The sequence below is a fragment of the Oncorhynchus kisutch genome, linkage group LG24 (assembly GCF_002021735.2).
Source record: "Oncorhynchus kisutch isolate 150728-3 linkage group LG24, Okis_V2, whole genome shotgun sequence".
NCBI classification, from domain to species: Eukaryota; Metazoa; Chordata; class Actinopteri; order Salmoniformes; family Salmonidae; genus Oncorhynchus; species Oncorhynchus kisutch.
In genome coordinates this window covers 31,478,600-31,500,650 of record NC_034197.2, presented here as the reverse complement: position 1 = coordinate 31,500,650, position 22,051 = coordinate 31,478,600, and the positions used below count along the sequence as shown (strand labels likewise).

Here is a 22,051-nt window from a genome sequence, read left to right as displayed (position 1 = left end):
TCATCACTTTAGTGATACCCGAACCCTATAGTTATTGATGAAATAACAGGCCCTACCCTGCCCTAACCTGATGCATAATGTCGGGGTCCATCGGGCTAGGGTCGAGTAGCAAAAACCTAACCCTAACCCTAAACCTAGCTCCTAACCTTAAAACTAACCCTAATCTCCTAACACTAACCCTAACACTAATTCTAACCATGATCCTAAACCCCCTCGAAATAGTATTTGATCTCGTGGAGACTAAAAAAATGGCCCCAGTTGGTCAAATTTTTGTTTGCTTACTATTAAAAAATAGTTAAACATGTACACACACACACACACACACACACACACACACACACACACACACACACACACACACACACACACACACACACACACACACACACACACACACACACACACACACACACACGTACTCACGCACGCACTCACTCACGCACTCACTCACTCACTCACGCACGCACATACACACACACACACACACACAGCGTTGATGTACACAGTAGCTCACAACATTGTAGGATAGTGAAGTGAAGGATAATGAAGGATACTGCTCTATGTTGCTTGGGGGAGCTAACTAACTTACTAGCTAACTAACTTCAATGATTCAATAACATTAATGGTTGTTGCTCTTTGCCTTATCATATAAATTAGCAAGCAGGTTTTCAGGCTATGCTATAAATTCTTAAAGAATGTTTACAGAGAGAAACTAACAAAACAAAAGCATGATGACTCAAGTATAGCCTGGTTCAATAAGTTGTTTTAGTCTTAGCCCTGAAAACCACATAGGATGAGGATTTCATTAAATACCTTTGTCTATATTTCAAAAAGTCATCATGCATATTAGCTCTTTTGGTTGAACTTTTCCATGGGCTTTATTCCTTGCTATGTTAGTAGGCAGGCAACATCACCTCCTTCACACTGACCTGCAACATGGGGGCCTCACAGGGGTATGTTCTTGGTCCCCTCCTGTACTCCCTCTTCACCCACAACTGTGTAGCCACGCACAACTCCAACACCATCATCATCGTCTACATCTGCATTGCTTGCTGTTTGGGGTTTTAGGCTGGGTTTCTGTACATCACTTTGTGACATCAGCTGATGTAGGGGGGCTTTATAAATACATTTGATTGATTGATTGATCAAGTTTGATGACAATACTAAGGTGGTAGGCCTGATCACAGGCAATGATGAGTCAGCCTACAAGGAGGAGGTCAGTGACCTGGAAGTGTGGTGCCAGAAAAACAACCTCTCCCTGCCGAAGTGGAGCAGGTTGTGAAGAAGCAGCGCCTCGGGAGGTTGAAAAAGTTTGTCATGGGCCCTCAAATCCTCAAAAAAGTTATACAGCTGTATCATTGAGAGCATTTTGACTGGCTGCATCACTGCCTGGTATGGAAATAATACTGCCCTCGATCGCATGGCGCTACAGAGGGTGGTGCAGACAGCTCAGTACATCACTGCCTGGTATGGAAATAATACTGCCCTCGATCGCATGGCGCTACAGAGGGTGGTGCAGACAGCTCAGTACATCACTGCCTGGTATGGAAATAATACTGCCCTCGATCGCATGGCGCTACAGAGGGTGGTGCAGACAGCTCAGTACATCACTGCCTGGTATGGAAATAATACTGCCCTCGATCGCATGGCGCTACAGAGGGTGGTGCAGACAGCTCAGTACATCACTGCCTGGTATGGAAATAATACTCCCCTCGATCGCATGGCGCTACAGAGGGTGGTGCGCACAGCTCAGTACATCACTGCCTGGTATGGAAATAATACTCCCCTCGATCGCATGGCGCTACAGAGGGTGGTGCAGACAGCTCAGTACATCACTGCCTGGTATGGAAATAATACTGCCCTCGATCGCATGGCGCTACAGAGGGTGGTGCAGACAGCTCAGTACATCACTGGGGCCGAGATCCCTGCCATCCAGGACATCTATATCAGGCGGTGTTTTAGGAATGGCCAGAAAATCGGTAAAGACTCCACCCAAGCCATAGACTATTCTCTCTGCTTCCACACGACAAGCTGTACCGGTGCATCAAGTCTGGCACCAACAGGCTCTTGAACAGCTTCTATTCCCAAGCAATAAGACTGAGAAAGAGCTAATAAAATTGTTACACAGACTGAGTTAACCTTGTATCCTCATTGACCTTTTTATTTTTTGTTTAGCACGGTTTCCATGCACACTCACAGGGCCCTACACACTCGCAGGGCCCTACACACTCACACACACACATACTCACTCCAGCATCTGCTCACTCAAACATAATATGCACATACATTCATACTGACTCTACACACACAGTCACCCACTCACATACAAGCTGCTGCTACTATGTTTATACATATCTACCTCCATCATATCTACCTCCATCACTCCAGTTTCCCTGCACATTGGAAGGTATTGGAACCGATCCTGTATATGGTATGCTTAATTACTTATTGTGTTCTTCATATTTCTTCTTGTTTCTTATTTTTTTTTTTTTTTATAGTATTACACTGTTATTGATTATTACATTGTTGGGTATTGAGTAAGTAAGAAGGTCATTTTAGAGTACTTGTGCATGTGACATTAAAAGTTGAAGGTTAACAGTATGGCTGAACAGACTGTATGTGCTCTGTTCCTTGGTGAGTCATACGTTAATTTATCACTGGGCAGCTGTCATCTGTACAGCCGTTACCTAGGGTTATCCTCTGTAGCCTGGTTAGCTAAACTGCCAGAAATAACACAAGCTATCTTATGTTACCTTAAAAAAAACAAGCTAAATGTTTTACAAATCCAACTGTAAAATCAATTAAATAAAAAAACTGGAAGCAAAACCTAGCTGGGAGAATGCCTGCGTGTGTGTTAATCAATAATATTGTACTGCACTGAAATAAACCATTGTTATTCCATGATGTAACCCCCCCTGTCTGGCTCTGTGTGTACAGTACTTACCAGATGGTGTACAGTAGGGAGGTCTGGTGAAGGTGAGGCAGACTTACAGCACCAATCTGTTTTTATAAGTATTCCCTGTCGGCTACAGACCAGACCAACAGGATTAATGCATTAAATCAGGTTATAGCTGTGGCGGCCATTACATTTTGTCAGCTGGTAACTGTCATGCAAATAACTGCCGGTTTCACTGTAATTTACCGTTAATGAACATAAACACGTTTAGCATCTCAGGGCTTCCACACATAGACTACAAGCCACTGATGTAGACCTTTGGAACATCTACTTTTAAAAAATGTAGACTTATTTATTTCAGTCAGGTTTAAAGAAACAACATGATATTATTAAAATGTAGCCTATTTCAGAAGAACAGAATAGCATATTCTGAGTCACATGGCTGTGGGGTACACTAATTCATTTAGCAGACAAGATTTGCTTATAATTCCAATGTCATTATTTTCTTTATTTTATAGTAAGAATAATACAATTGAACATAGCTATATAAAATACAAAGGATATTTTTCCCAAACTATTTTTAGGGAGTGGCTATTCTTTCATTTGTGATACAAACCTTAGGCTATATGTTTTGATTTGTAATAGATTCTAAGGCTGCTTGATGTGACTTTGATGTGATCTATTCCAAGGTGGCATAGCAGTTCAGACGTCTTTTGTCCTCGTCTTGTCGTGTCCTGTATATATATATATATTTACAACTTTTTCACGTACATTTTATTTTTATTTTCCATCAACTCATCTTCAAAACACTCTCCTGCCTCACCAATGTATATTTATAAAAAAGTATTATTTACCTCAGATCTGTAATCCTCCAAGAAGCTAGCCAGAAACTCCAAGAAGCTAGCCTGAAACTAGCCAGAAGCTAATCCAGAAGCTAGTTCAGAAGCTAGTTAGCTCCTTTACTGGCAAATCGTTAGTATTCAGCTAACCACGGTTTGTGGTCATCAGCTATCCTTTAGCTCGAAAATCTATCGCCAGTTCTGTACGGCGCAGCGCGGCTCGGAACGGAACATACCGGACCAATTTTTCTCTCCATGTCCCTGGATTTCGACTGCTCTCTGGACATTCATACCCGGATCTCACAGCTAGCTAGCTGCTATCCGTGTGACTATCGGCCTTCGTCGATTTCGGAGCAAACATCAATTATTCCGGAGCTAGCAAGCTCCGTCAATCACTCCTGAGTTCCATCAATCACACCTGGGCTGCAGTCACCTATCCGGACCCGTTTTACTGCCTTCGCGGAGCCCCACCGGGCCTTCACAACTGGACTGCCGACGTTATCTACCCGAAGGAGTTATTCGGCTGGCTCCTCCGTCGCGACGTTACCTGAACGCCCATCTGCGGCCTGCTAACCGTTAGCTGTCTTACCGGCTGCTATCTGAATAGACAATCGGACAATTTTTTTAAATTTTTATTATTATTATTATGTTTTCTTCTTGGGCCTCTATAACTATATCTATTGTTTTTATTTTTGTTGTTGTTGTGTGATTTGGATTAATCCCCTCTACCACACGGAACCCCACTAATCTACTGACGGAACGCAAGAGGTGGCTAACAACAGACCTCCATCCTATGCTAGCTTGCTACCGATGCCCTGGCTAGCTGTCTAAATCACCAACCAACCTCTCCACTCACCGGACCCTTTTGATCACTCGACTAAGCATGCCTCTCCTTAATGTCAATATGTCTTGTCCATTGCTGTTCTGGTTAGTGTTTATTGGCTTATTTCACTGTAGAGCCTCTAGTCCTGCTCACTATACCTTATCCAACCTATTAGTTCCACCACCCACACATGCAATGACATCTCCTGGTTTCAACGATGTTTCTAGAGACAATATCTCTCTCTTCATCACTCAATACCTAGGTTTACCTCCACTGTATTCACATCCTACCATACATTTGTCTGTACATTATACCTTGATGCTATTTTATTGCCCCCAGAAACCTCCTTTTACTCTATGTTCCAGACGTTCTAGACGACCAATTCTCATAGCTTTTAGCCGTACCCTTATTCTACTCCTCCTATGTTCCTCTGGCGATGTAGAGGTGAATCCAGGCCCTGCAGTGCCTAGCTCCACTCCTATTCCCCAGGCGCTCTCTTTTGACAACTTCTGTAACCGTAATAGCCTTGGTTTCATGCATGTTAACATTAGAAGCCTCCTCCCTAAGTTTGTTCTATTCACTGCTTTAGCACACTCTGCCAACCCGGATGTTCTAGCTGTGTCTGAATCCTGGTTTAGGAAGACCACCAAAAATTCAGACATTTTAATTCCAAACTACAACATTTTCAGACAAGATAGAACTGCCAAAGGGGGCGGTGTTGCAATCTACTGCAAAGATAGCCTGCAGAGTTCTGTCCTACTATCCAGGTCTGTACCCAAACAATTTGAACTTCTACTTTTAAAAATCCACCTCTCTAAAAACAAGTCTCTCACCGTTGCCGCCTGCTATAGACCACCCTCTGCCCCCAGCTGTGCTCTGGACACCATATGTGAACTGATTGCCCCCCATCTATCTTCAGAGTTCGTGCTGCTAGGCGACCTAAACTGGAACATGCTTAACACCCCAGCCATCCTACAATCTAAACTTGATGCCCTCAATCTCACACAAATTATCAATGAACCTACCAGGTACCTCCCCAAAGCCTTAAACACGGGCACCCTCATAGATATCATCCTAACCAACTTCCCCTCTAAATACACCTCTGCTGTCTTCAATCAAGATCTCAGCGATCACTGCCTCATTGCCTGCATCCGTAATGGGTCAGCGGTCAAACGACCTCCACTCATCACTGTAAAACGCTCCCTGAAACACTTCTGCGAGTAGGCCTTTCTAATCGACCTGGCCGGGGTATCCTGGAAGGATATTGATCTCATCCCGTCAGTAGAGGATGCCTGGATATTTTTTTTAAATGCCTTCCTAACCATCTTAAATAAACATGCCCCATTCAAGAAATTTAGAACCGGGAACAGATATAGCCCTTGGTTCTCCCCAGACCTGACTGCCCTTAACCAACACAAAAACATCCTATGGCGTTCTGCATTAGCATCGAACAGCCCCCGTGATATGCAGCTGTTCAGGGAAGCTAGAAACCATTATACACAGGCAGTTAGAAAAGCCAAGGCTAGCTTTTTCAAGCAGAAATTTGCTTCCTGCAACACTAACTCAAAAAAGTTCTGGGACACTGTAAAGTCCATGGAGAATAAGAACACCTCCTCCCAGCTGCCCACTGCACTGAAGATAGGAAACACTGTCACCACTGATAAATCCACCATAATTGAGAATTTCAATAAGCATTTTTCTACAGCTGGCCATGCTTTCCACCTGGCTACTCCTACCCCGGACAACAGCACTGCACCCCCAACAGCAACTCGCCCAAGCCTTCCCCATTTCTCCTTCTCCCAAATCCATTCAGCTGATGTTCTGAAAGAGCTGCAAAATCTGGACCCCTACAAATCAGCCGGGCTAGACAATCTGGACCCTTTCTTTCTAAAATTATCTGCCGAAATTGTTGCCACCCCTATTACTAGCCTGTTCAACCTCTCTTTCGTGTCGTCTGAGATTCCCAAAGATTGGAAAGCAGCTGCGGTCATCCCCCTCTTCAAAGGGGGGGACACTCTTGACCCAAACTGCTACAGACCTATATCTATCCTACCGTGCCTTTCTAAGGTCTTCGAAAGCCAAGTCAACAAACAGATTACCGACCATTTCGAATCTCACTATACCTTCTCTGCTATGCAATCTGGTTTCAGAGCTGGTCATGGGTGCACCTCAGCCACGCTCAAGGTCCTAAACGATATCTTAACCGCCATCGATAAGAAACATTACTGTGCAGCCGTATTCATTGATCTGGCCAAGGCTTTCGACTCTGTCAATCACCATATCCTCATCGGCAGACTCGACAGCCTTGGTTTCTCAAATGATTGCCTCGCCTGGTTCACCAACTACTTCTCTGATAGAGTTCAGTGTGTCAAATCGGAGGGTCTGCTGTCCGGACCTCTGGCAGTCTCTATGGGGGTGCCACAGGGTTCAATTCTTGGACCGACTCTCTTCTCTGTATACATCAATGAGGTCGCTCTTGCTGCTGGTGAGTCCCTGATCCACCTCTACGCAGACGACACCATTCTGTATACTTCCGGCCCTTCTTTGGACACTGTGTTAACAACCCTCCAGGCAAGCTTCAATGCCATACAACTCTCCTTCCGTGGCCTCCAATTGCTCTTAAATACAAGTAAAACTAAATGCATGCTCTTCAACCGATCGCTACCTGCACCTACCCGCCTGTCCAACATCACTACTCTGGACGGCTCTGACTTAGAATACGTGGACAACTACAAATACTTAGGTGTCTGGTTAGACCGTAAACTCTCCTTCCAGACCCATATCAAACATCTCCAATCCAAAGTTAAATCTAGAATTGGCTTCCTATTTCACAACAAAGCATCCTTCACTCATGCTGCCAAACATACCCCTGTAAAACTGACCATCCTACCAATCCTCGACTTTGGCGATGTCATTTACAAAATAGCCTCCAATACCCTACTCAACAAATTGGATGCAGTCTATCACAGTGCAATCCGTTTTATCACCAAAGCCCCATATACTACCCACCATTGTGACCTGTACGCTCTCGTTGGCTGGCCCTCGCTTCATACTCGTCGCCAAACCCACTGGCTCCATGTCATCTACAAGACCCTGCTAGGTAAAGTCCCCCCTTATCTCAGCTCGCTGGTCACCATAGCATCTCCCACCTGTAGCACACGCTCCAGCAGGTCTATCTCTCTAGTCACCCCCAAAACCAATTCTTTCTTTGGCCGCCTCTCCTTCCAGTTCTCTGCTGCCAATGACTGGAACGAACTACAAAAATCTCTGAAACTGGAAACACTTATCTCCCTCACTAGCTTTAAGCACCAACTGTCAGAGCAGCTCACAGATTACTGCACCTGTACATAGCCCACCTATAATTTAGCCCAAACAACTACCTCTTTCCCAACTGTATTTAATTTTAATTAATTTATTTATTTTGCTCCTTTGCACCCCATTATTTTTATTTCCTTATTTCCTTTTACCTGGTTAAATAAAGGTGTTCTCAACTAGCCTACCTGGTTAAATAAAGGTGTTCTCAACTAGCCTACCTGGTTAAATAAAGGTAAATAAATAAATTAAACTTTATATAGTGATGATTTGAAAAATGTAACATGAAAAGCAAAAGCGCTGCTCTGTTTCTTGAGCAGGCTGCACACTTCTTCAGTCTCTCATTCTCAATTTGACAAGTAATATTCTCACCCATCAGACTATTCTCAATTTTATCTGGTCATTACATATAGCCTACTAATATATGTGTAGAATTAAAACATTTTGGGAAGGTATCAACAAGGGATGAATTAAATAAATACCAAAATATTGTTTTTGGGTGGAGTTTTCTTTAAGAATTTATCAATAAATATAGCAACACGAGAAAGCTAGGATCGTCTTTTAAATAGTGACCAGTCAAAACTCTGATTTTCACACATGCAATGACTGGGCTTATAAGAACATATTTCATTAGGCTATGTAGGTTATGGACTCTCCAACCCTGCTCCAGGAGTCCTAGGCCTGTAGAATCTTAATTTCAGACAGTTTGCTACAGCAGGAAAATAATCCTGCAGTAATAGGGAATGTAATTTATTATGTGGATTATAATTCATGGAATTTTTTTTGTAGGGGTTGATACATTTTTCGTTATTGCAAATCAAGTCTGACATTTAAGAATGTAAATTACAAACTTTAGAAGCCTTTTTAAACTTGGAATATACTACAATTTTGCAGACAATTCTCAGCAGTTGTGATAATCAACCTATTAAAACATATAGGCCTATGGGCTAGGCTACATGATGCATGCAACTATGATTTGAAAAAGTTTCAGAAAAATGCATTCTCACCGATCATAGTATTTTTGATTCAATCTAGTTAGTTCAATATCTTTACATATACTAAATAATATGCAATTAGATTTGATTTAGATTGGACAATTATTATGCACCTGTAGGAACAGGGGAAAACATTCATGTTATCTGTAGGCCTATACACTGGAATAGAGAATGGAGGATACTTCTCCCACAATTCATTGTCATGCCAGCCAGGTAGGCTACTCGGTTTGTAAAGCGAAGCAATGTGCATAATATGAGGAAAGTTGAGAAATAAATATATAGTAGGCCTAGCCTATAGAAAGCTGATGGGATCCTCGACTTTTTAATATAGATCATCAAAACTCTGTTTTCTCACACAAATGCAAAGGATGATGTAGCCTATAGAAATGTTGCTCAACATGGGAACACTTATTTCAATCCGTGCATCAGCCAGCTGTCGAGGAGATGGCTCTTGCTGGCGCAACAGGTTCTCAGGAAGTGTTTGATTTGTTTTCCATTGCATTTGCATTGATGTCCAAGTGATTAGAGGGACAATAGAGCTAGAGCTGAGTTAGAAAGTTTGGTGGGCTACTAATGACCATCAGTGGCATCAGAGCACAGTTTTGGAGAATCCTAGTTACCGTGACCGTCACGTGGAATTAGATTTCCGTCAACAGTCAGCCCTAGGTTCAGGTACACCAGGAACACGAGGATACAGAAAGCTGCAGAGTCAGCAGAAACAAGCTGCAGCAGCTGTTCAAGCCACCCACCAAGCAGAGCAGGTATCTTAGAAGCTTCATCTGTTCCAGATTCAGGAATTGTCTTACTACCTGAGGGTTATGGTTAGGACTGGTGGTAGAAAAAGCTGTTGTGGATGCTGCATATTTCTCTCTCTCTCTCTCAATTCAATGCAATGGGCTTTATTGGCATTGGAAACATGTGTTAACATTGCCAAAGCAAGTGAGGTAGATTATATACAAAAGTGAAATAAACAATAAAGAATATCAGTAAACATTACACAGAAGTTCCAAAAGAATAAAGACATTACAATGTCATGACATTGGGTCATGGGCACAGATCCAGATCTCTCTCTCTGGAGCAACGAACCGCCCTTGCTGTCTCTGCCTGGCCGGTTCCCCTCTTTCCACTGGGATTCTCTGCCTCTAACCCTATGACAGGGGCTGAGTCACTGGCTTACTGGGGCTCTCTCATGCCGTCCCTGGAAGGGGTGCGTCACCTGAGTGGGTTGATTCACTGATGTGGTCATCCTGTCTGGGTTGGCGCCCCCCCTTGGGTTGTGCCATGGCGGAGATCTTTGTGGGCTATACTCAGCCTTGTCTCAGGATGGTAAGTTGGTTGTTGAAGATATCCCTCTAGTGGTGTGGGGGCTGTGCTTTGGCAAAGTGGGTGGGGTTATATCCTTCCTGTTTGGCCCTGTCCGGGGGTGTCCTCGGATGGGGCCACAGTGTCTCCTGACCCCTCCTGTCTCAGCCTCCAGTATTTATGCTGCAGTAGTTTATGTGTCGGGGGGCTAGGGTCAGTTTGTTATATCTGGAGTACTTCTCCTGTCCTATTCGGTGTCCTGTGTGAATCTAAGTGTGCGTTCTCTAATTCTCTCCTTCTCTCTTTCTTTCTCTCTCTCTCGGAGGACCTGAGCCCTAGGACCATGCCCCAGGACTACCTGACATGATGACTCCTTGCTGTCCCCAGTCCACCTGGCCGTGCTGCTGCTCCAGTTTCAACTGTTCTGCCTTATTATTATTCGAACATGCTGGTCATTTATGAACATTTGAACATCTTGGCCATGTTCTGTTATAATCTCTACCCGGCACAGCCAGAAGAGGACTGGCTCCCCACATATGCTCTCTCTAATTCTCTCTTTCTTTCTCTCTCTTGGAGGACCTGAGCCCTAGGACCATGCCCCAGGACTACCTGACATGATGACTCCTTGCTGTCCCCAGTCCATCTGACTGTGCTGCTGCTCCAGTTTCAACTGTTCTGCCTTATTATTATACGACCATGCTGGTCATTTATGAACATTTGAACATCTTGGCCATGTTCTGTTATAATCTCCACCCGGCACAGCCAGAAGAGGACTGGCCACCCCACATAGCCTGGTTCCTCTCTAGGTTTCTTCCTAGGTGTTGGCCTTTCTAGGGAGTTTTTCCTAGCCACCGTGCTTCTACACCTGCATTGCTTGCTGTTTGGGGTTTTAGGCTGGGTTTCTGTACAGCACTTTGAGATATCAGCTGATGTACAAAGTTTTTTCAAATAAATTTGATTTGATTTGATCCACAAAGCAGAGACCCACCATCCCAGACAAAACACACTTAACGCCCCGTCTCCCCACCCTCAATTAAGGTCACCTTCCCCCTTCCATCGAGAGCTCTCTCTCTTCTTTCCCTCAGTTTGTCATCTGTTTGTCTCCCATCCTCCTCTGTTGTTATTCTCCCTCTATCAATCAGAGAGCCAGTTGTGTTCATTCCACAGGTCACATGTCTAAGTGAGTGTTAAAAAAGGTATTACGTTTAGGAAAGGTTTTGCGGTACACCTGAGAGTTCCTCAAAACCACTGGTGTAGATAAGACTCTCTCTCGGTCTCTCGGTCTCTCTCTCTCTCTCTCTCTCTCTCTCTCTTGGTCTCTCTCTCTCTCTCTCTCTCTCTCTCTCTCTTTCTCTCTGGCTTATGAAGATGAGGAACGCGGAACACTGTGACCAAACCCAATTAGACTTAATATTTATGCTAGCTTGCAGCAAGGGCCAGGCAGGTAGACTGGACTCCCTATGGACCGTGTGTGTGTGTGTGTGTGCGTGTGTGTGGTGTGTGTGCGTGCCCATGCAATATGCTGTCTCATTAGTATTAACAACCTTAAACTACTCACATCTCTTAGGACAACCCACGCCAAAACATGGTAATATGTTTTAACAAATAGCACTTTATTTTTTTTGCTTTCTTGTAAACATGTTTTCACAGTGCATCTGAGACCTCACTGACAATGATAATAATAATCATCTCAATAAATATATTGATAGGAGACATCTTTTAAAACCATATATTTTATATAAACATATGTGTACATCACATCACATCCAGCCTCGTTCTGTGTCTTTGGAAGTGGTGGAGAAGGTCAGCAACCTCTTCCTGTGTGTGTGTGTGTGTGTGTGTGTGTGTGTGTGTGTGTGTGTGTGTGTGCGCGCATGCGCATGCACTCAGACAGTGTCATTTGGGGACATACTATCTGGTCTGCACAGCATGAGCACAGAGGAATATAGTTCCAACTAAAGTCCTACTGCTATCCTGCTGCAGAGGAGATATCCAAACCCCATCTGTATTCGTCCATTTAGCTTTAGTTAAGCAGCATTGATTGACAGTATTCAATGGAGACTTCTGTACATAATGTAGAATTTAGCTCACCGTTCAGGCCAGGCAAAAGCCAGAGGATATGTGAATGTTGGTACTATAACGTTACAACATTATGGTTCTCTGATGATTCATAACCCTGCTGTGATGACGCTGCTGGGGTGAATGAGGTTAGACGAGCTATGGTAACAGAACAGATACGTTTTCATCTCCTTGAGACTGATGTGGATAGCCATAAGTTAGGTCCGAAGCCTAAAAAATACAATGTACATACATCATCTTCGGGTCACTTCATGTAAAGTCGGTCGAAAGATTACAACGTAATAAATAAACGGGTCCATGCGAGACGCTTCACTGTAGAGGACATTGATATCAGAGATGATGTGGAGCTCAGGACAGAATCACAACTTTAAATATGGAGCAAATTTGATGCTGGAGAGCTAGCGATGTTGGCTATAATGTTCTTTGCTTTAGCAAAAATGTAATTTTATATGATCACAATTAGACTGCAATTGAATGGAACTTTTAAAAAATGAGCACCTGAGGCGGTCCAAGTTATTTTCATGTGGTCCCCCTGCAAATGACCACTCAAGGTCAATAATGGGAAGCCTTTTTCACGAGGAGACAACGGGCCATTAAGGACCAAATGAATCCAAACTGTCCAGAAAGAGACAGACAGCCAGAGGAACAGGAACAGGTTTTGCATTGGCACTGCATAAAGAATCAACGTTAAAACACACTGTTTGTGTGCTCTGTTTTGTTTGTTATTTGAGATATTTACCATTCAACCCCATTTCCAAGGACACAATTTGGGGGTCACCCATTCCCCCAAGTATGCATGTAGGCTGATATCTACAACTATATATAACTTCTGTACATAGACATTTGTACACCTGTACATACAAACCAAACCCGTTTGAAAGCCCTGACATCTGGTACATATGTGCTGTTTGGATGAGATGGTGCCCTGATGGCCTGCCGGTGATGATTACTCCTTATGAACCATGCAGTAATATGATCACTGATCAATATCATTACATATACAAAAATATATCACAAATGCACAGTTATGGCAGCGAGTTCCGCCCCCGAGTTCCGCCCCATTGTCAAAGGACAAACATATCTTCCCCACCTTAGTATTAGAAGGAAAGGAAAGATCCCAAATGTCTGTACTATTCAGGGAACAGGGTGCTGTTCAGGAAATAGCTGTGGCGATTTGGTTGAACCAACCTCCACTTTCGCACCAAACATTCTATACTCATCAATAGAACGCGATTGTAACCTACGGTGCCAATATGGCGGCGGTTGACAATCTAGTGTTCAATCTGAGTTTGCTAAACCCTGTAAATCGATGGCTCTGATTAGAAGTTGTGATGGGAGATTACTAAGAAGTACCCTGTTAACTCCTCACATGAGCCTGGCTCAGCATGGTCATCTCAATCATTGTATGTTACATCTTCTCTTGTATTTTCTTTAGTGCGGCTAAAATATACATCTATACTCTATTTTAAACTCATAACAGGGTCGTAAAGACATTACAACATAATAATAGAGCTGTTTCAATAATATTGACACTTTCTCTCTCTCCATTGGATGGAGAGAGAGAGAGCTGGAGGGGGGTGGATGGAGAAACGGAGAGGATATCTTTCTCTGGAGGTCAGGGGGCAGGGCGGAGATACATGCTATAAAGTCAGAGATTGGCCAAGTTACCCACAGAGCAGATTACAATTTATAGCAGTGAGATATTGCTGCATTATTCAATAATAACAGTTCTGAAGGTGCTGAACCACAAGACTGGTTACGGGTGTTTGTGCTGACTCTGTGGTATTTTGTGAACAATAGATATAAAATATTATTGTTGTAACATGAAAGAGTTCATGTATCAGAGATAGTCAGGCTGGAGACACGATCTTTAGCGAACCAGATTACTGGTTAACACAGCGGCACGGTGTTTAGAAGAGTTTGATGACCCAGTGTCCTAGAGGAGTGAATAGAAAGTTCTAGTCAGACTGTGCTCTGTGCTCTGTCTTCAGGTCATATAGCATACCTTTTGTCTCTCGAGAAGTCCCTTTATGAAATAGCAACTCTATGTTTTTCACGCTAAGGAGGAGAGGAACAAGAGGAGATAGGTCTTCAGTGGATTGAAGAAAAGCTCGTTCATGTCATATTTTACTACAACACCTACCCGAGACTGCTGAACAGCTAATCAAATGGCTACCTGCACTATTTGCATTGACCCTCCCCCTTTTTTTTACACAGCTGCTACTCATGGTTTAATATCTATTATCTATGCATAGCCACTTTTCCCCTACCTACATGTACATATTACCTCAGTTACCTCGACTAACCTGCACCCCTCCACATTGACTCTGTACCAGTACCCCCTGTATATAGCCTCGTTATTGTTATTTTATTGTTGCTCTTTTATTTTTTACTTGAGTTTATTTAGTAAATATTATTCTTAACTTTGTTTTCTTAAAGCTGCATTGTTGGTTAAGGGCTTATAAGTAAGCATTTCACAGTAAGGTCGTATTCGTAAGTATTCGGCGAATGTAACAAATAACATTTGATTTGATTTTGTGACTCACTCAATGTATAGAAAAATGTTAGGACTTTCCTCAGTGAGTTACTGCACTAACATATGCCCACATAGACTTGCAAACTGAAGCAGACATACAGTAGCTATTCTCACACACAGAAACACGCATATGCAAATTGCATCAATCAACAACAGGTACATAAGCACACACACACATTCATGTAAATGAGAACACACAAATGCCAAAACTATGTCAACAATAACACTCTCAATACTCTCACTGTTTTGGGTCAAGTCCTGGGGCTTTAGCTGTTCTGTGATCCCAGATTTGAGCTCCCTCTCTGGACCCAGTGAGAACTCTATAATGGCTCTATATTGATTGTACGGTGATGGCAGGCCAATTTGTTTAACCAAGCAGAACCAGCTCAGCTCTGCAGTTCAGCACCTCCACTGCCCCCCCCCCCTTCTCCAATTTGTTTACAATAACCATCTATCTACACTCCTCGGGAAACACTGGAAGGAGAAAGTAGATATCAACACAACTCACTGTAGCTCAATATTTTATCTGTTTGTTTTCTGAAGCTAAATTGCAAAACGGGATCTTTTAATTCGATTTTTATAGATTTTGTATTAGTCTTGTAGCTATTGTTGCATTGGTTTCATGTCTGGGGTAAAAACAGAGAGAATGTCTGAGATTTGAGAGCACATTTCAGTTGGACTTAATTCATTAAGACTATGTGCAGAATTGGGAATGTCCCATTCACTTCCTGGATTGACTGAGTTAAAGTTGATCCCAACCACGGTGCGTAATTGTTCATTTTTCATGGTAGCTCATTTGGCACAGTCCTAACTGTTCACTGAATAATTCTGGACATGGGGTTCATTTTCTCATGTTCTGCCTTCAGCTAAGTGACGTCTTAATTCGGTTCACACACTCCAAGCCCCCATGTAGACAACTCTCTCGGTTATGTGGGTTTTAATACTGTATATACACCATAGTATCCTCATCCACATCTCTCTCTCTTCTTTGGTAGGCCCTGTGGGACATATGTAGAATCTGATGCTCAATCTGATAGTATTTCCCTAAACACCAGTGTCATTCTCATTATGGACCCTCTTGTTGGTCCTGTGTCCGATATCTCTAACTACTGCATCAAGACTGTGGGTTCATGACTTTCAAGTCCTTTTGAATCAAACCAGCTGCAACCCAAGAGATCAGGGGCTTGTTGGTTAAGTCTGTTTTTCAGTCTGGCTTGGCTGCGTTTGTTGGTTGAGTTCCTGGTTGTTATTGGCTGCTCAGTCTGTGGTGGTATTTTGGTTGAGTTTTTGGTATGTTGCTGACTCTTCAGTTTGTGGTCGTATGTTGGTTGTCAGGGTTGTATTCATTACGTCTTACAAGGTTAAGAACCAAATGGAAGCAAACAGAGCAAACGGAATGAAACAGGGAGGGACCTAGCTGAGTTTGTCTGATAAAAATTCTCATTTTTGTTGCAAAACGTTTTCTTTTTGGAATAAACCGTTTCTGTTGCTAAACATTTCGCAACAGAAGAAACATTTTCCAACAGCATCTGCATAATGAATACACCCCTGGTTTAGTTCAGTTTGTGGCTGAGTTAGTGGCAGTAACAGTTTCCGAGGTGATTGGTTTGGCCACTCCTCTGAGTGAGAGGAGTTAGGATGGCCTTGTTGTGATTTTTAGTGCAAGTTCACACCTGCCCTTCCTCAACACTAACTTATTTCCTGTTTGAAAGTATTTTCCCTCTGATCTTCCCCTCTCCATGTTTTTTATTTTGTATGTGAAAACAATTCACTGTTTGTCTTTTCTCATCTCTCTCTCTCCTCCTCTCGCTCACTGCCTTCCTCTCCCACATTTCCCTCCCTCTAACTTTCTCCCTTCTCCCTCTCCGCCTTTCTCTCCCCTCATCCTCCCTCCCTTCCCTCTCTCTTTTGCTTACTCTCTCTCCTTTGTCTTTTCAGAGGAAGTCACTCTGCATCTCATTGGACAGCTGACTAACAGCCACTTCGCTATGTGTGGACCCCTGCAGTATCCTTGCAGTCCTCTGAGGGGTAGTCTCTTGGCCGTATCCGCCAGAACCAGTGTCTCTCTCTGGGCATGTGCAGTGCCTGCATGCCCCCCTATGGTTCTCCGGCAATCCATTGGACCGCCGCGTTGAGTTACACTCCTCCTTCCCATGCTGCTGGGACTGTGTACAGGACACCTTCTGGGCCGAGCCGTGCGAGCACAAACACGCACATAGGGTCCGTCGGCATGTCAGCCAGTCCCGGCAGAGGGACCTGCGGAAGTTGGGTTTGAAGACCAGGTAGACGATAGGATTGTAGAGGGTGGAGGACTTGGCAAAGATGGCAGCCACAGCGAAAGCAAAGGGAGGGACCTCTGCTGAGTTAATGAACGCCGCCCACATGGAGACGAAGGCGTATGGGCTCCAGGCGATCACGACACCGATACACACCGCCACCGAGAGCTAGAAGGGAGAGACGGGAAAACACAAAGGGAGGAATTGACAGACAGGTGTGCACATACAGTAGTTTATAAAAGTTTCAAACCCTCTTCCCCCAGCCATCCATGTGACAATACTTTAAACTAATACTTAGAACAAAGTCAAAGAGGACATAATATCATAATAATGAGGCTGTTTATTGACCACCAACCAATACATTGACCTTCTAATCAATTAAAACTTCTACTTTCAAACCTTATGTCCCAACCAAACTTTAAATCATGAAGGAGTGAAATAAAGACAATTGTATACAGCTCCCCCAAGTTGATGATTGGGGTGCTCTCCAAATAGTTTTTGATCTAATAACGAATCACAACACCCGCTTGAAACCCTTTAAAACCTATACATAAAGCGGCATTTAAGTTAGGAAAATGTGCTGCTACAGTTTCCAAGATGTGTATTGTAGTGTGTGTGTGTTTGCACAACTACTATCTAAGTGCGTGTGTGACAGTGTGTACCTTGACAGTGAGAGTGTCTGTGTGTGTGTGTGTGTTGGTGATAAAAAAAAACATGTTTAGGGGATTTTCTCATAGAATGGTCATGTGGAGTAAAGATTGTTAACCTACAGTATAATTGACATTTGTTTCTAAAAGTATAATTGAGAAATAATCAGTCAAAGATGGCATATTTATAACATGTTGGCCTTACCTGGGCGTACCTTGATGCTAAGTGTGTGTGTGTGAGAGTGCATAGCTGACTGATGAGTGTGGTTGTCTGTGAGAGGGAGTGTGTGTATCCTGACCGTGAGAGTGTGTGTGTGACAGTGCGTACCTTGACGATGAGTGTATGTGTGTTGGGGATCTTGTTCTGTGGGGATATGTGCTGCTGCACCGCCTGGCGTGACCCCTTGACAGTCAGCAGGATGAAGATATAGGAGAGAAAGATGATGATGCAGGGGATGATGTAGCAGAAGAGGAAGAGGCAGAGGATGTAGCTCATGGCAGCTCTGCTTTGGCCGGGGGCGTACCAGTCGATACAGCAGGCTGTACCGTAGGGTTCAGAACCATACCGGCCCCAGCCAGTCAGAGGCCCGATGGCAAAGATAAGAGCATAGCACCACACCGCTGCTATTAGGAGATAGGCATGGCAGGATGAGAACTTGTTACCTGTGGGAGGAATGGGGGGATGGGGGAGAAGGAGAGAAGAAGGGGAGACAGGGAGGGGGTTATTAACCAATGGGATGAGAGATGGGAGGCAGAGGAGGAGGTGGAGAGAGAACATGTAATATCATAAGTGGCATTGTTACCTGAAGCTGTAATGGAAGTAGGGGAGGGGGTGGGGAAGAGGAGGAAGGGAGAGAGGAGGTGGGGAAGAGGAGGAAGGGAGAGAGGAGGTGGGGAAGAGGAGGAAGGGAGAGAGGAGGTGGGGAAGAGGAGGAAGGGAGAGAGGGAGGTGGGGAAGAGGAGGAAGGGAGAGAGGAAGGTGGGGAAGAGGAGGAAGGGAGAGCGGGAGGTGGGGAAGAGGAGGAAGGGAGAGAGGGAGGTAGGGAAGAGGAGGAAAGGAGAGGAGGTAGGGAAGAGGAGGAAAGGAGAGGAGGTAGGGAAGAGGCAGAAAGAGAAAGACAACGTTACCTGATTTGGCACATTAGTTTGTGGAGAAATTAGGCAAATTAGATACAGGGAAGAGGAGAGAAAGCAACATTGATATCATTGTTAATTACATCTCAGTTTGTACGTGTGTATTTTCTCTGAAATACCACATATAATCTAAATGGCCAAAAGCAAATGGCAGTTTTAGGATCAAAGCAGAATTGTGAACGACTGACAAAAACAGAAACACAAAAGATTATTCACTGGAAGTTAGTAAGCATTCACATCTCATCAGTCTGAAAATAATTTTATTTTATTTGGCTTTACAGGAACTTAGCCGTCTTAGCCTCTTAGATAATTCTAGCGGGCAAATTTACATACAGAAATGACACATTCACGTGTTCTCTCATTCCTCCACACGCATATCTCTTGACATGACCTCAAGCATTTTCAGAAACAGAGGGTAGGCGCATGTTTCCGTAGAGACACAAATATATGCATTTATATATTTACAGGAAGCCAAATATAAATACTCTCCCTCGTGTGGAGAGATTAGCACCATACCGGTTTAGCTGGAGGGCCAAAGTGCGTGTGTATTGGAGTGTGCCTGTTTGTGTACGTGAATACACTATTATCAATCCTCTCTTCCCAATCTTCACTCTCCGGGGTTATAGAATATATCTACATTTTAAGAAACCAATATCACCTTCCGTGTGGCCTGGTATCAGAAGAACACACTCACCCCAGGAGCTAAGCTTCACCAGAAATATACAGTATACTGATTATTTCTGCTTTCTTACACATCTCTTACATGTCATAAACCATAAATAGGGCTGCACATTTCAAACACATGATGAGAAGAATTTCGAACTGTTGGTAAATAAGCCTAGTGCATGTGTAGACTAGGAAGCCTATTTGATGGTTCTGCACATTTGTCACCTGCGGCAGATGGATAATTAATTACTGATTCATGTTCACCGGTGTGTACATGAATCAGAAAGCTGAAATGGAAAATGCGTCCTCTGTGTGTGTGAGGAGCTAGACGGCGTATGGCGAACAGGGAATACAAGGAGCCTGTGGCTATCACTGGATTGGAATGTTGAATCAGATTTAGCAGTTCAATATGTCAACCTCCTGCAGTTAGCAGAGGATGTGCAGAGTGAGCTGATCTTAGATTGATTATTACTCCTCTGTCCTAATTGTTCAGCTGCCTGATCAGTACTGGAGTCCTGGCTGTGTGTATACAGTATGTTTAAAACATGCACTGTGGTGTCTGTTGGCTATCTATACTACAAGGTTCATGGGCATTTCAAACCTGGAACCATCTGTATCACCCAACCAGGGGCCATTTATTGGAATAAATATCCCTATTTTAATCTGAAAGTAAGAATACTTGAATACAGCATTAATATCATCCTTGAGTATCCCTTGAATATTCAATGCTACCTCACCGTCATCCCTAGAGCGGGACTAGTGGGATGGTGGGATGCCAATCCTAGCCTGCTTCCATTTCTAATGACACCTGCTCTGCAGTGTTGTAGTCTTTTTTGCTGATGGTATAGTCTGTGTGGAGCTCCGCGTAATTATCTGACACTGGTGTGTCATCAGTTCATGACTCTGAACCTCCTTCCATTGTTGCTCCTCTGGAAACCTTCTAATCCTCTGTGACTTTAACTGCTACTGTACTCACAACTTAACACTGATCTCTGCTCATTTTGGTTCTCCACTTTTCTCTGTCCGTATTGTGTGTGCTATATTTGTACCAGGTTCTTTTGGGCTGACTCTTTTAAACACATCATTATTTGTGCTCATCTTCATTTCAAACAGTGTTATTGGTGCAGCCAGCAGTCTCCAGAGCCTCAAGGTGGACTTCAACTTTCTGAAGAGTGCACACACACACACACACACACACACACACACACACACACACACACACACACACACACACACACACACACACACACACACACACACACACACACAACACACTGAAGAGTTTGTGTAACTCTTTAAAATGCTGTTCTGACTTCCATTACTACCTATGCTTATTAGTTCCACTCACTCAGTTCACAAGAGCATGACATCTAAACCTTGAGACATCCCCTAACTCTTTAACCAAGTATCAGGGACTCCTGATACAGTGCCTTTGGAAAGTATTCAGACCCCTTGACTTTTCGCATATTTTGTTACTTTACAGCCTTATTCTAAAGTGGATTAAATAAATAAAAAATACTCAGCAATATACACAGAATACCCCATAATGACAAAGGGATATACAGGTTTTTAGAAACTTTTGCAATTGTATTAAACTTAAAAAAACATAAATACCTTATTTACATCAGTATTCAGACCCTTTGCTATGAGACTTGAAATTGAGCTCAGGTGCATCCTGTTTCCATTGATCATCCTTGAGATGTTTCTGCAACTTGATTGGCGTCCACCTTTAGTAAATTCAATTGACTGGACACGATTTGGAAAGGAACACACCTATCTATATAAGGTCCCACAGTTGACAGTGCAGGTCAGAGCAAAAACCAAACCATGAGGTCGATGGAATTGTCCGTTGGGCTCCCGAGACAGGATTATGTCGAGGCACAGATCTGGTGAAGGGTACCAAAAAATGTCTGCAGGATTGAAGGTAACCAAGAACACAGTGACCTCCATCACTCTTAAACGGAAGTTTGGAACCACCAAAACGGAAGTTTGGAACCACCATCAACTCCCTTGGTCAGGGAGTTGACCAAGAACCTGATGGTCACTCTGACAGAGCTCCTGAGTTCTTCTGTGGAGATGGGAGAACCTTCCAGGAGGACAACCATTTCTGCAGCACTCCACCAATCAGGCCTTTATGGTAGAGTGGCCAGACGGAAGCCCCTCCTCAGTAAAAGGCACATGACAGCCTGCTTGGAGATTGCCAAAAGGCACCTAGACTCTCAGACCATGAGAAACAAGATGTTCTGGTCTGATGAAACCAAGATTGAACTCTTTGGCGTGAATGCCAAGCGCCACGTCTGGAGGAAACCTTGCACCATCCTTACGATGAAGCTTGGTGGTGACAGCATCATGCTGTAGGGATGTTTTTCAGTAGCAGGGACTGGGAGACTAGTCAGGATCGAGGCAAAGATGAACAGAGCAAAGTACAGAGAGATCCTTGATGAAAACCTTCTCCAGAGCGCTCACAACCTCATAATGAGGTGAAGGTTTACCTTCCAGCAGAACAACAACCCTAAGCACACAGCCAAGGCAACGCAGGAGTGGAT

The 22,051-nt window shown here is 43.6% G+C and overlaps 1 protein-coding gene across 1 annotated transcript in view; it reads right to left on the bottom strand.

The window, feature by feature from the left end:
* Positions 1 to 11,759: 11,759 nt before the first annotated feature.
* Positions 11,760 to 22,051, bottom strand: part of opn7b (opsin 7, group member b) — a 128,306-nt gene continuing 118,014 nt past the window's right edge. The window contains exons 5-6 of the mRNA XM_020459046.2: positions 18,034 to 18,368; positions 11,760 to 17,226 (exon numbers count right to left, since the gene is read on the bottom strand). Of these exons, the coding sequence (XP_020314635.1) occupies positions 16,717 to 17,226; positions 18,034 to 18,368 (845 nt within the window). The 3' untranslated portion in view covers positions 11,760 to 16,716. The remainder of the gene's footprint in view (positions 17,227 to 18,033; positions 18,369 to 22,051) is intronic.